Source organism: Grampus griseus (assembly GCF_964374135.1).
Source record: "Grampus griseus genome assembly, chromosome: 4".
Lineage (NCBI taxonomy): Eukaryota > Metazoa > Chordata > Mammalia > Artiodactyla > Delphinidae > Grampus > Grampus griseus.
This window is the reverse complement of record NC_138997.1, coordinates 125,835,902-125,852,046: the sequence shown is the minus strand read 5'-3', so window position 1 is coordinate 125,852,046 and position 16,145 is coordinate 125,835,902. Positions and strand designations below refer to the sequence as shown.

Sequence of the window (16,145 nt, the reverse complement as noted above, 5' to 3'; positions counted from 1 at the left end):
TTTAAAGTCTATTTTGTCTGATATGAGGATTGGTACTCCAGCTTTCTTTTGATTTCCGTTTGCATGGAATATCTTTTTCCATCCCCTTTCAGTGTGTATGTGTCCCTAGGTCTGAAGTGGGTCTCTTGTAGACAGCATATATAAGGGTCTTGCTTTAGTATCCATTCAGCCAATCTATGTCTTTTGGTTGGAGCATTTAATCCATTTACATTTAAGACAGTTATCAATATGTATGTTCCTATTACCATTTTCTTAACCTTTTTGGGTTTGTTTTTGTAGGTCTTTTCCTTCTCTTGTGTTTCTCACCTACAGAAGGTCTTTTAGCATTTGTTGTAAAGCTGGTTTGGTGGTGCTGAATTCTCTTAACTTTTGCTTGTCTGTAAACATTTTAATTTCTCTGTCAAATCTGAATGAGATCCTTGCTGGTTAGAGTAATCTTGGTTGTACGTTATTCCCTTTCATCAGTTTAAATATGTCCTACCACTCCCTTCTGGCTTGCAGAGAGTTTCTGCTGAAAGATCAGCTGTTAACCTTATGGGGATTGCCTTGTATGTTATTTGTTGCCTTTCCCTTGCTGCTTTTAATATTTTTTCTTTGTATTTAATTTTTGGTAGTTTGATTAATATGTGTTTTGGCATGTTTCTCCTTGGATTTACCCTGTATGGGATTCTCTGTGCTTCCTAGACTTGATTGACTATTTCCTTTTCCATGTTAGGGAAGTTTTCAACTACAATCTCTTCAAATATTTTCTCAATCCCTTTCTTTTTCTCTTCTTCTCCTGGGGCCCCTACTATTCGAATGTTGGTGTGTTTAATGTTGTCCCAGAGGTCTCTGAGACTGTCCTCAAGTCTTTCCATTCTTTTTTCTTTATTCTGCTCTGTGGCAGTTACTTCCACTATTTTATCTTCCAGGTCAGTTATCCGTTCTTCTGCCTCAGTTATTCTGCTATTGAATCCTTCTAGAGAATTTTAAATTTCATTTATTGTGCCATTCAGCATTGTTTGTTTGTTTGCTCTTTAGTGCTTCTAGGTCCTTGTTAAGCATTTCTTGTATTTTCTCCATTCTATTTCCAAGATTTTGGATCATATTTACTATAATTACTCTGAATTCCTTTTCAGGTAGACTGCCTATTTCCTCTTCATTTATTTGTTCTGGTGGGTTTTTACCTTGCTCCTTCATCTGCTGCGTATTTCTCTGTCTTCTCGTTTTGTTTAACTTGCTGTGTTGGGGTTTCCTTTTTGCAGGCCACATGTTCATAGTTCCTGTCTGTTTTTGGTCTCAGTGGGTGAGATTGGTTCAGGGGCGTGTGTAGGCTTCCTGATGGAGGGGACTGGTGCATGTGTTCTGGTGGGTGGGACCAGATCTTGTCTTTCTGGTGGGCAGGGCCGTGTCCAGTGGTGTGTTTGGGGTGTCTGTGAACTTAGTACGATTTCAGGCAACCTCTCTGCTAATGGGTGGGGTTGTGTTCCTGTCTTGCTAGTTGTTTGGCATGGCGCGTCCAGCAGTGGAGCTTGCTGGACATTGGGTGGAGTTGGGTCTTAGCGTTGAGATGGAGATCTCTGGGAGAGCTTTCGCTGTTTGGTATTACGTGGAGCTGGGAGGTATCTGGTGGACCAGTGGCCTGAACTTGGCTCTCCCAGCTCAGAGGCTCAGGTCTGACACCCGGACGGAGCACCAGGACCCTGTCAGCCACACAGCTCAGAAGAACAAAAAGGAAGAAAAAAAATTTTTTAAGTTAAAATAAATAAATTAATAAAATTAATAAAATTTTATAAAGACAGAAAGAAGGAAGGAAGAAAGGAAGGAAGGCAGGAAGAAGGAAGAAAGAAAGAAGAAAGAAAGAAAGAAAGAAAGAAAGAAAGAAAGAAAGAAAGAAAGAAAGAAAGAAAGAAAGAAAGAGAACAACCAAACCAATAAACATATCCACCAATGGTATCAAGCACTAAAAACTAAACTAAGATAAACAAAAAATCAGAAACAAATCAGTCGCAGACAGCAAACCCCAAGTCTACAGTTGCTCCCAAAGTCCACTGCCTCCATTTTGGGAACATTGGTTGTCTATTCAAGTATCCACAGATGCAGGGTTTATCAAGTTGACTGTAAGGATTTAATCCGCTGCTCCTGAGGCAGCACGGAAATATTTCCCTTTCCCTTCTTTGTTCACACAGCTCCTGGGGTTCAGCTTTGGATTTGGCCCCGCCTCTGCATGTAGGTCGCCCTCAGGCATGTGGTTCTGCCCAGACAGGAAGGGGTTAAAGCAGCAGCTGATTAGGGCTCTCTTGCTCTCTCAGGCCGGGGAGAAGGAGGGGTATGGTAATCATAATTGGGATGTGGGGCGGGCCTGCAGCAGCAGAGGCCGGCATGACACTGCAACAGCCTGAGGCGTGCCTGTGCTCTCCCAGGGAAGTTGTCCCTGGATCTCGGGACCCCGGCAGTGGCGTGCTGCACAGGCTCCCGGGGGTGGGGGGCGGGGGTGTGTGGGTAATGACCTGTGCTTGCACACAGGATGCTTGGTAGCAGCAGTCTTTAGCATTCTATGCCCGTCTCTGGGGTCTGAGCTGATAGCTGCAGCTCGTGCCCATCTCTGGAGCTTGCTTAGGTGGTGCTCTGCCTTCTGTGGGCACACAGGGAAGGAATCTCATCTCCTCACACACCCCGAAACAATGGTCTCTTGACTCTTTGGCAGGTCCAGAGTTTTTCCTGAACTCCCTCCCGGCTAGCTGTGGTGCTAGCCCCCTTCAGGCTGTCTTCATGCAGCCAACCCCAGTTCTCTCCCTGGGGTCTGACCTCCAAAGCCCGAGCCTCAGCTGCCAGCCCACACCTGCCCCAGCAGGTGAGCAGACAAGCCTCTCCGGCTGGTGACTGCTGGTCAGCACCGATCCTCTGTGAGGGAATCTTTCTGCTTTGCCCTCTGCACCCCTGTTGCTGCGCTCTCCTCTGTGGCTCCAAAACTTCCTCCCACCCACCCCCCATCTCCGCCAGTGAAGGGGCTTCCTAGTGTGTGGAAGCTTTTCCTCCTTCATAGCTCCCTCCGAGAGGTGCAGGTCCCATCCCTATTCTTTTGTCTCTGTTTTTCTTCTTTTGCCCTACCCAGGTACGTGGGGATTTTCTTGCCTTTTGGGAAGTGTGAGGTCTTCTGCCATCGCTCAGTAGGTGTTCTGTAGAAGTTGTTCCACATGTAGATGTATTTCTGATGTATTTGTGGGGACGAAGTTGATCTCCGTGTCTTACTCTTCCACCATCTTGAAGGTCTCCTTCCTTAAATTTATTAAGACTTGTTTCGTGGTCTAACATGTGATCTATTCTGGTGAATGTTCCATGCACACTTGAATGTGTATTCTGATGTTTTTGATGGAATGTTGTGTATATGTCGATTAATTTAATATTTTTTAATGTGCCATTTAAGGCCACTGTGTCCTTATTGATTTTTCTGCCTGGATGATCTATCTGTTGATGTAAGTGGGGTATTAAAGACCCCTACTGTTATTGTATTACCATCAATTTCTCCCTTTATGTCTAGTAATATTTCCTTTACATATTTAGATGCTCCTATGGTGGGTACCTAAATATTTACAAATGTATCTTCTTCTTAGATTGACCCTTTTTTCACTTTGTAATGCCCATCTTTGTCCTTTGTTAGGATCTTTGTTTTAAAGTCTATTTTGTCTGATACATCTATTGCTACCCCAGCTTTCTCTCTGTTTCCATTTGCATGGAATACCTTCTTCTATCCTTATAATTTCAGTCTGTGTGTGTCGTTAGATCTGAAGTGAGTCTCTTGTAGGCAGCATAGGGGTGGCATCATTTTTTTTTTTTAATTCAGCCACCGTATGTGTTTTGATTGGAGTGTTTAGCCCATTTACATTAAAGTGATTGTATGTACTTACTGACATTTTAATTGTTTTCTAGTTGTTTTTGTAGTTCTTCTCTGTATCTGTCTTCTCTTGGTCTCTTGCCTTGTGGTGTGATAATGTTTGATTTCCTTTCTCTTTATTTTTTATGTATCTACTGTAGGGTTCTGATTTGTGGTTACCATGAGGTTCATTTATAACAGCCTATTTATACAGCTGTTTGTTTGAAGCTGATAGTCATGTAAGTCAAATTCATACTAAAAGCACTACATTTTAACTCCCCCCACCATGTTTTATGTTTCTGATGTCATATCTGCAGCTTTTAATTTTGTGTATCTGATAACTACTCACTATAGTTATAGTTGAATTTACTACTTTTTTCTTTTAACCTTCATACTAGCTTTTAAAGTGGCTGACACACTGCATTTGGCATATGCTTGCCTTTACCAGTGAGATTTTTTTCTTTCATATATTTTCTTATTTCTAGTTATGACCTTTTGTTTTCTGCTTAAAGAAGCCCCTTTAGCATTTCTTGTAAGGCCATTTTAGTGGTGATTAACTCCTTGAGTTTCTGCTTGTCTGCAAAGCTCTTTATTTCTCCTTCATTTGTAAATGGTAACTTTGCTGGGTACAGTATTCTTGGGTTCTAAGTTTTTTCCTCTCAGCACTTTTAACATATCACATCACTCCCTTCTGGCCTGCAAAGTGCCTGCTGAAAAATCAGCTGATGGTCTTATGACTATATATTGACTCTTGAACATCACGGGGGTTAATTTGTGTATAACTTATACTCAGCCCTCAGTATGCATGGTTCCTCCACATCCATGGATTCGACCAAGGACAGACCATATAATTCTGTTGTATTTACTATTAGAAAATATCTGCGTGTAAGTGGACCCTTGCAGCTAAAACCTGCATTGTTCAAAGGTCAACTGTAGTTGTTTTTCTCTTGCTGCCTTTAAAATGTTCATTATCATTAACCTTTGCCATTTTAGTTACGATGTATCTTGGTATAGATCTCTTTGGATTCAACTTGTTCGGGACTCTGTGCTTCCTGGACCTGAACATCTGTTTCCTTTCCCAGGTTAGGAAACTGTTCATCTTTAGATGGATGATGGCCTGGATTTCCACAGCATCAGGAGACTTTAGAGCAGCAAACAACTAAATTATTTTTGATGCCCAAATAACAGTTAAAAGCCCGAACTCTAGGAGTTTACATTATTCTTTGTTAGGCTATTGCTTGTTAGAAGAGTACAGTGCTCAATTCATGGTATTTCATGCATTTGTGTTGACTATTAAGGAAGAAATGATCATGTCTTCTTACCCTATAATGCAAATGTTAGTATGCTTGATGTTGTTCCAGAGGTCTCTCAAAGTATCCTCATTTTAAAAAATCCTTTTTCCTTTTTACTGTTCTGATTGGATGATTTCCACTATTCTGTATTTCAGATAACTGATCTGTTCTTCTGTATTATCTAATCTGTTGTTGATTCCCTCTAGTGTATTTTTCATTTCAATTACTGTATTCTTCAGCTCTGGTTGGTTCTTTCTTATATTTTCTAACTCTTTGTTGAAGTTTTCACTGTGTTCCTCCATTCTTGTCCCAAGTTAGTAAGCATCTTTATGACCATTACTTTTAACTCTTTATCAGGTAAATGACTTATCTTCCTTTCATTAGCCCTCCTCCCCCACCCTGCCTAGGGTTGTATCATTTTCTTTCTTTTAGAATATATTCCTGTCTCCTCATTTTGCTTTGACTTTCTGTTTGTTTCTATGAATTAGGTGAAATAGCTACCTCTCCTGGTCTTGAAGGTATCACCTTGTGTAGAAGCATCCCCTGTGTAGATTGAATGTGCTATGCATCTTTGGCAGGCCAGCTGGAGCTGGAGTGGGTGCAGGCTAGGGGAATTCTGGGGTATAACACGTTGGGGCCACCGTGGCTGGAAGGCTGGAGCTGGAGCAGGCATGAGCCAGGGGGTTCCACAGTTCAACTTCTAAGGCTTAAATGAAATTACTAGCATAAGCCCAAGGCAGTGAAGCTACTACTTAGCAGAAGACTCTAAGGAAAGACCTGGACATTTTAGTTTTGTTTTTCTTTTGCTCCTGATGACTTTAAATTCAATAGCAGTCCACAGTGTGATTGACTTGGCTAATAAACTAACACAGTCCTGGAATGCATTAGCTGAAGCACAGTATTCAGATTAAATGCCTTAAGTGTCTCAGTCAGCTCTGCACTGATCACACTAAAAATTAATTATAGTATATACATTTGTGGATACCACAATTTCAGAAAGAAAGGAACAAATGGACAACATTTCAAGGGGGGGGGGGGGAAGGGTAAGAACGCTGAAGATGGAATAAGGGTATCATATGAAATAAAACAAGATGCCAAACCCGGAGGAGGAATGATTGGTTCGTGAGATGGAATGTAAAGATAAGACACACAATACAGTTTTCAAAAATAAAGAACCACATAGAAGAGGTATTAAAAACTGTTCTTTATAGCATTTTGGAGTTGAATCAGGCTGGTGTGTAGAAGCTTTAGGCAGAAAAACAGCTGCTTGTTCAGTAGACTAAAGAGCTTTCTAATAGTCTGAGACAAAGATGAAGTGGTCTATTTCATGAGTTAACAGGTTCCCCATCAGTATAGGCGAGTAAGCAAAGGATGGAGAAATGAGGGGTAGAAATTTTATAACAGGGTCAATGCATCAGAAGGATAACTAGACTATCACACCTTCCAAGTTCTCTCCAATCTTGAAAAAATTAATTTCTTTTAGAATTTGTGTATCAAGGACAATATGTACTTTATTATGTTATTACTCTTTCTCTAAAAGAAGATTAAACATACTCCTATTTGCACGGTGACATAATCAAATATTATTTACTATCAAATGCATAAACATAGACTCTTAACTCCTCAAAATTTAAATATCTAGTCTGAAAATCTCAATGATAAAAAACACTACAGAGAGCATTCAACTCACAATTATAAAAAGCAAAAAAACCAATGCAACTATAAGACTGAGGTGCCATGAATAAATATTTGCTATTTTTTCATATAATAAAAAACTTCATTTCTATATTTATGGATTTTGGTAAGTCATTCAGTTGGAAAAATAATTATTTAGTCCAAGAAAATGTATTTTAAAAGATTAAGTATTAAAAAGTGTTCAAGAAGAGATTGAAGGTATTTTAAAGAACAAGAAGTTAATACAGCCTTCCTACTACTATTGGTTTATTTTAAGCTCAGCATGATATTATTGACTTATATATAATTTATCTTCAGAAAATTTATGCAATACATATATTTAAACAATCTTTAGAAAAATTTTGTGGTTCATGTGTGAACAACAGAAATTAGAGACTTTAGGAAACTGCTAAAAGCTTACAAGGATAGATCAATGGTCAGTAAGCTTTTTCTGTAAAGGTCTAAATGGTAAATAATTTAGGCTTTATAGGCCATAGGTCTCTACTGTAGCTACTCTATTACAGTAGTACAAATGCAGTCACAGACAATACATCAAAAATTAGTGTAACTATATACCAATAAATCTTTATTTATGAGGCCCAAAATTTGAATTTCACATCATTTTCACATGTCACTAAATCATCTTTTCTGTCCAACCATTTAAGTATGTAAAAACCATTCTTAGCTCATGGGATGTAGAAAAACATTTTATGGGTCAGATTTGGCTCACAGGCCACAGTTTGCTGACCTCTGGGACAGACAGTCTTTATCTTAACTTCTAAATGAAATATGATCCACATATGCATACAACCTCTGACCAAAAATTCCAATACCCCATTCCCGAAGCTGAAACCCTTACAGCTGCTACCATAATAGATATGGTGAAAACACTTGGCGTTTTAAAAAACAAAAAAGAAACACATAAACACTCAGCAACAATAATAAAACTACTTCTAACAGTCCTGTAAAATGATGGTAAAGCTGAAATTGGAAGATGACCTTGGAAGCAGTAGCCCAAGTCTGACCACACTGTGGCTCACCTTCTAACACCCTAAGACTCTCCACATCATTTTGATAAATATAAAAGATCAATAAGCATCCCTTCCTTAAATACTTACAGGAAAGTAAAGAATTATGATTCATTTAAACTTTTAATGTTTCTTAGATCAAGCAGCTTGTTTTTTAGTACTGACTTAGCTGAGAACAGCAATAATAGATGAATGGGACTTTTAATTTATAACTAGGAAGGGTGGGGAGGAAAACCATTCACAAACATATTTTTAACCTGTCTGAAGATATTTTTGGAACACAATTCATTTAAAATTGGAAGCTACATATATTTAGCTTCTCATTTGCTGACATTTCTAAACATGCTAATATTTTCCATGTTACAAAGCAATCAAAATCAACTTTTAATTTATAGTATTTAAGAAATAAAAATACTGTCATATTTAACACATCAACCCATCTCCCAGAAAAACTGGAAGGAAAATTAATGCCAGTTTATAACTTCCATGAGTTAAACATACTAACTTAGAAAATAATTCTGAACACTGAATTACTCAAGACCTCTACAAAACTTACAAAAAATCGAGCAATCTGTTCCATGGATGTCTCAGAGCAGAATTTTTAAAATTTTACAAATTTATTATTATAAGAAAACCAGGTTTCAGGCTAGAGATAATAATTACAATAGTAATCATTATTGAGAGCCTATTATATACCAAGCATCAGTACTAAAAGTAATCAAAGGGACTCAATTTTAAAATATTCATAAAATTAAACAATTTCGAAGCTTGTTTAACACTAGGATAAGAAGACATGATCATTTCTTCCTTAATATTCAACACAAATACATGAAATACCATGGATTGAACACTATACTCTTCTAAAAGGGGCTGTGTAAGCAATAGCCTAACAAAAAATAATATAAACTCCTAGAGTTCAGGCTTTTAACTATTATTTGGGCATCAAAAATAATTTAGTTGTTTGCTGCTCTAAAGTCTCCTGATGCTGTGGAAATCCAGGCCATCATCAACCTAAAGACAATGTAACTACTTGACATCACAATCTCATTAATCTTCACCTGTCCTTCATATCCTGTCATTCTTATGCAAAATGGACTCTTAAGGATGCAACTTCTCTTCACTTATCTATAAGCTGAAGGAGGAGGGTAGGGGGGTAAAAGGTCTATGGAGACTTCAGGATACCACTGGAGACCCCAAGCAATCACTTTACTCAGCCTAGTGTGCTACATTACAGCTATTGTGTTTGACATGTTAAATATGACATAGCAGGAAGTAGGATAATGTGATTCTTGAGCTATGTGTCTCACTTCCCTTGCTGAAGCCCCAGGAAGCTCCAGCTTTAGTTTCCCCAGACTATATGAAACTGAAATATTGTCCAAAAAAGACACGAAAAATGTGCAACATATGGGTCACATAATGATATCAATTTCACTCCTCTGACAGTCCAAGAATTCTCTCCGTTCCAATATACTAACTTAAGGTCATCATGACATAGAGGTTGTGGGTTAATAGGCAAAAGGACTGTAAAGTAAGCTAGCTAATTTACAAGGCCAAACACCTGAATTAAATGTAGCCAAAGTTAGACTAAATGCATTATTTCTTTCACACTAGAACAGTCCTTTTTCTTTCCAGTTTTAAGCCAAAAACAAAATCTCTACCTTTCAGTATCAGCACAGGAAATTTACTTTAATTCTCCTGTTGCCTATTCTCTTCCTACTACCATTTCCTCCAGACAAGACAGGTGGTGAAAACTATGTCTATTCATTTCATAAAAGGAAGTTTTAAAAAAAAAAAAAAATCATCTCTTAAGACTGCTTTGTTTCTAACGGCACATTCAGCGCACAGTTTGAACACCACGTTCTAATCATAAATGTGCTGAAACTTTTTTTATAGTGCTATTAAACAATACACAAATAATGCTGTGTAACAGTTCAGAGAAAAAAATCTAGAAAATATACTTCTGATATAGTTTATACCATCTGAGTAATAACAGAAGTACAGTTAACAAAAAATTCACACTACATATGAATATGGAATTCTACCTGAAATAGAAAACGATTAAAATATTTTTTACAAAAATCACTGATTATTTAAAGTAGTGTTTTTTTGTACCATTACAGACATATGCAGAATTTAGACCATGGTTCAATGTACTAAATTCAAAGTTGTACTTGAAAGCATAGCATATCATCTGATGATCTTGAAGGCACTGCTTTACCACTTAAAAATACTTTTTCCATTTACCAATTTTATGTTTTACTGCCAGTCATAATTATATTGTTTCATCTATTACAAATTAAACACTATAAATTTTGAAAAATTTGAATAGTAAATTAAAAAGGTCTTTAGATCTCCTGACCTAGAAAATTGAGTCTTTGTATCTAATTACAAACACTTTCAATATCTTAATTTAAGTGTGCTCATCCAAGATTAGCTGGTTAAAAAAAAGTTGGATTCCTAATTTTTAAAACTAATCAATGTGTGTATATATATGAACATGTGTGTATATATATGATGCATGCATATACACAAACATACAAGCATATATATAAATACACATATATATGTGTGTGTTTGTATATGTTTGCACTTCTCTCTGAAGCCTCCTGAAGCAAAGGTTAATCAGTCAAAAGATGTTACCAGTGTGTAATAATATTGGTACTTAAAACACTTATTTTGGACAATTAGGTGGTTTGAGAAACAAGGTATTAAAGGTAACATGTTATAAAGGATCAAAAATACGACTAGAATTTTGGCAAGATATTTTCCAAACTTTAATTTCTCAAACTGTGATATTGGAGACTGTCACTTATGAGTTGACATAATAAAACACAGCATCTGCCTTCTAAGGCAAATATTATTAGCAAGTAAGAAACCTATTTAAAACAATGCACAAAGAAATGTAAAAAAGAACCACTTCCATCCCTTCAATCTCCCGCCTTCGGAGACAAGTTCTGCCCAAAATCCAGTTAATCATTTTCTCCAAGAGAGCCAAGATATCCACAGACTAAAGTATCCCAGAAGAATGGAAGTCATCTACCATTATCTTTGGGGTTTTGACGTATCCTAAGATGAGGCTGCAAAAAGGTCCAAAACCTTAGAGTGGCCCAAGATAACTTATTATCTCTAGGTTTATATTAAAAATTTCTTGGGGTCTTTTGTATCAGGTATAGGTAAAACCTAGGACAAATTTCACCTTACTGCAAAATACAACAGTTGGGGTTCAATCTAGGTCTTACAGAGGGAAAAGTAAGCAAAAGAGGTAAGTCAACAATTCTACTGTATTAAATAATAGGCTTACTATGTGTCATACATATAAAGAACATGAAAAATGTATCCTTAAAATAAAGAAGTTTAAATTCATTTATCCTTTTCTATTTTAAGAGAGAGTATATGTATAACTTGAAGAAAGATATATCTGGACAAGGCAAGGTGGAGAAATGCTCCATCTGAGAAAAGATAGAATCCACAGAAAAGGACATTTCAAAGGAGAAGGTTTGTAGCCAATCAAATGACTGGCAAAGATAAGTTGGTCTCTGTGAAAGTTGGAAGTTGTTTCTAGTGCCCAGAAGAGAACGCACATAGGGGTTGGGGAAGAAGCTGAAGAGCACTGTGGTAGAAAGAATTTTGCTCAGCCACAAGATTCTGGTCCTCTGCTAGACACACACCTTCTCCCAGTTATTCCATCAAATGTTGGACTAGGTGCTATTGGGAAGGGCTTTTGCAAATGTAATGAAGATCCTGAACCAGCGGACTTGAAAGTAGAGAGATTTTCCTTGGTGGGCCTAACTTGATCAGATGAGACTTCAAAAGAGACTAGGCTTTTCCTAGCAATAGAAATTTAAAGCGTAAGATGGATAAAATATGATGGAGATTCTCCATCGCTGTCTTTGAAGATGGAAGGGACCACGTATGTGGGTCTCTAGGAGCTGAGAGTGGCCCCCAGCTGACATCTAGTAAGAAAATTCAGTCCTTAGGTCTATAGTCACAAGAAGTGAATTCTGCCACAATCACGTGAGCTTAGAAGAGGAATAGCAGCTCCTGATAATGGTCAGCCAACACCTTGTTGAGTCCCTGAGCAGACAACTCCATCATGCCACACCCAGATTTTGACCTACGTACAGAAACACTAATAAACGAGTATTGTGTGAAGCTGTTAAATTCGAGGTAATCTGTTACACAGCAAGACAAAATTAATACAAGCACTAAACAAGCTAAATCATATAGCTTGATTTAGAAGAACCCAAAAGGTTTACTATAAGCCCAAAGTCCTACTTCAAGACATGTGTCTAACATCAAAGACATACAATATTAACAAACCAAAGAAGGCCACTATTAGATTAGACACTGTAGAGAAAAAAAACCTAAGAAATTTTAGAGCTCATTAGCCATGGGGTAACCAGGAGACAAATGTCATAAAAATACAATGTATATTTACCTGGATAAAGATGATTCTTGGATTCACTGAAACCAAAAGGTGGGATTAGGTAATCTTTAAGGTCTCTTTCAGCACTTTCTGTAATTCTTGTCAAGACACAATTCTATCTTTTTTATAGACATCAGAGATGTCTGGGCACCAACCCAGATCCTACAAATGCTCATAACTTACCTAGCTTCTTGTAAAACACTGCAGCAGAAAGGGCACAATTTAACTTATTAAGGTTCAAAGCTTTCTTACCTGCATTTGACCAAGGGACTTTATCACACAGCAAAATACCTTCCCACATAAAACCTCTTTTCATATCTTCAAAAAGATGATTTCTTTCAAAATCCCATTGTTAAAACCGAAAGTTTGTATATATGTGCACAGGGAGGGAGGAGCTCATAAGGTCATGGACATGAGGCAATAACAGCAACAAAAAAAAGAGAAACTGGTTCACGCCCTGGGAGTAAATTTTTACTCTCAGTTTAGATCATTAAGTATAAATTAGGCACTTAAAAGTTAAGTGAACTCATTTATTAAAATATGACTTGGGGAAAAGTAGTGGTAGCAATAGCTTGAAAGTGTTAATTTTGCACCTATGTAGCTTAATTTAAGCCTAAGTAACTTCTTAAGAGAAATAAAATCCACTGTCATTTTTATTCTAATTACTCTGAAAGCAACTGAGAGGCCAGGACTTCTAGAAAGTTGTTGAAAATAACTTGAGTCTAACTAGTAGTAAATAGCCAGAAGCTTACCTTAAAATGAATGAAAATGTTAAAAAGTTCTCAAAATAAGATGAAACACAAAAAGAATTTCAGAACTTAAATACTCTAGGGAAATACACTAAGAATTTAATGCAACAATGGGGGAGGGAAAACTCAAGGGGTTACAAAATAGTTTCATTAATACCAAACATAAGTAATAAAAACATAAACAAATTCTTTTCTCAGTTCTCTTCATTTCCTTTAGTTTAATCTTTCAGTATCCTCTAAATGACAAACTGATTAGAAAGTAATTTGACAGAAAAAAAACCCAAAACCCAAAAATCCCCAACATAATCAAACGATCCAGTTCTTGATTTTAAAATGCCCAGACTGGCTTCTTTCTTACCTTGTCTATCCTATCTGGACGGTTAGTAGCTGCCAGGATTGTCACATCCTTTAACTGTTCAATGCCATCCATTTCTGTCAAGAGCTGAGCCAAAACACGATCGGCTACATTCCCAGCACCTGATGAACTGATTTTTAAAAATACAGTTTTAAAAATCTCTTTATCTATCCCCAAATACTCTACTATTTTAAAAAGATCGTATATTCTATAACAAGAAACATTATGTCTTTTTCAAAACATAAAATGCATGCTTCAGAATTCATTACTTGTTGAATTAGATCCAAGAACTAACTATATTAAATCATTTCTTTTCCTCCATCAACAACCATGATTATTTTCTCTCCAATAATGAAATGCTAAGAGTGTCAAATATAAAAGATCTGGGAAGTAAGAAATAAGATTATTTTTAAAAGTTCATCAAATACGTAATTATTTAACTTAATCGATATTTACATTCTTTCTTTTTTTTTTTTTTTGCGGTACGCGGGCCTCTCACTGTTGTGGCCTCTCCCATTGAGGAGCACAGGCTCCGGACGCGCAGGCTCAGCGGCCATGGCTCACGCGCCCAGCCGCTCCACGGCATGTGGGATCTTCCCGAACCGGGGCATGAACCCATGTGCCCTGCATCGGCAGGCGGACTCTCAACCACTGCGCCACCAGGGAAGCCCCCCGATATTTACATTTTATATGGCAAATAAACTGACAGGAATTGGGAATAAAAAAATGAATAAGATACAGACTCATTCTCACATGAACCTTAGAGCCTATGCGAGACAGAAAACTCTTTACAAACCTATAGCAAACGGGATATTTCTGACCTCTCTTGATATTTTAAAATATTAAGAATATTTTTAAAACACATCAGCAGGTAGGGGGTCATCACAATACCCATATCTAGAGAAATAGGGGGAAAAAAACCATTTTATTTTGTTCCTTTTTTTCATGCACCAGGTCAATTACAAAGCTACTCCTGAACAAACTACACCTTAATTTAATCTCATTTCCTTGATCACAAAAAATTACTGAATATTGATTTTTAAGAAGTAAACTCAACAGGTCTTAATAGTGAACAAAACCCTGATATTACACAATCAAGGCCCCACAATAATAATTCTCATTAGCACTAGCTGGGATTTACTAGGCTCTGTTCAGAATTGGGAAATATATAATAAACATCTAGGTGGACAATTACAGAGTGAAACAGCATTGTAAGTATATTAAACATATAAATTCAATCAGATACAGTTGAGAGTGGGAGGGGGGAGAAGAGGGAAAGAGGATAGAAGAGACACACCCCATACCTTTGTCTTAGCACCCATGACAGCAAGTACACCTTAGTATAATCATCACATAATATATTTAATAATAAGGTAATCAGGATCTCTAAATAAAAGAATTTAGATCTCAGTGTGCAGTACAAGTTCAAAAACTTGACACAAAGGAGAGTAGCCTCTAACTCACACTAATCAGACATACATGATGTTGTTACACAAATCATACTGTCAATTAATTAAACGGTTGGTCCTTCCAGGTTGTCATATAAATTACACTGTCAATTTATTAAATGGTCCTTCCCAATGTCAAAAAGTTTGGGACCAAGCAAGGAGCATCTGGGAAGCCACTGAGATTTGTCTTGGTCAACATTAATTCCTGCAAGTAACCAATTGGCTGGTGCATGGATTTGCTGATCTGGGTCTACTTAAGATTAAACATTTTGAATAAATAGATTATATATCTTTCCAAAAACGCTTCAAAATGTAACTTTTCCAAATGTTAGATACGAACATTGCTAGCAAAAGCTCTATGGGCTCCTTCATGATGACTGCAAGCATATAAGCATTTAAGGATGCCAACAGATTACATCCAAGGCCTTTAATTGTATCTACTTTGCTAATTAGTTGTGATCCTACACTACAAGGGGCAAAGGAAGGTCAAACGAACAGGTCTTGGGAGAGTCAAGGTGGGCTGTCCAGAGGTGATGGCTTCTAACCTACGACCTGAAAGATGAGTGGGGGCCAGACCAGCAAAGAAAAAGATAGGGAAGAGAGAGAATACAGAACACTGAAAATGGAAAACAGTTCAGAGTAGCACAGCATAGCAGTAACGTAAAAATGTAAAATATTAGCAGAGAAAGATAAACCAAGGCTGGATGACAAAGGCTTTATTATCCAAATTACTAAGTTTGGATTTTGTCCTAAAGTTGATGGGAAGTTTCAAGTAGAGACATGACAAGATCAGATTTATGTTTTTGAGGACTACAGCGGCTACAGTATAGGAAACAGATTACAAAAGGGCAGTTTTGATATGCTTTCCAGTCCAGTATATAAGAATCTTAGAAGGCTCTACTTCCTCCTAATAACAAGTAAAAAGCTCTATAAACTGAAAAATTAACAATTCTTTTTAGATCCCTCAGAAATGTGAGATCACAGGTACCTTAATCCATTCAGGCTGCTATAACAAAAAATACCACAGGCTAGGTGGTTTATAAACACCAGAAGTTCATTTCTCACAGTCTGGAGGCTGGTAAGATCAAGAGGCCAGCATGGTCAGATGAGGACTCTTTTCCCCTGGCTGGTAACTGACACCTCCTCACTGTGTCCTCACTTACCACTATATTTCTGAAGGCCTATTTGCCACAGTTCCTGTTATCCAGTAAATCATGTCTATCAAGAAAAAACTATAAGGCATACTAAAAGGCAAACAAACACAGCTGGAAGAAAGTGAGCAAGCATCAGAACCAGAGAACCAGCAGGAATGCTGGAATT

At 37.4% G+C, this 16,145-nt stretch overlaps 1 protein-coding gene across 1 annotated transcript in view; it reads right to left on the bottom strand.

The window, feature by feature from the left end:
* AFG2A (AFG2 AAA ATPase homolog A) overlaps positions 1-16,145 on the bottom strand; it is a 348,368-nt gene that overhangs the window by 222,856 nt on the left and 109,367 nt on the right. The window contains exon 14 of the mRNA XM_082653515.1: positions 13,381-13,507. Within this exon, the coding sequence (XP_082509641.1) occupies positions 13,381-13,507 (127 nt within the window). The remainder of the gene's footprint in view (positions 1-13,380; positions 13,508-16,145) is intronic.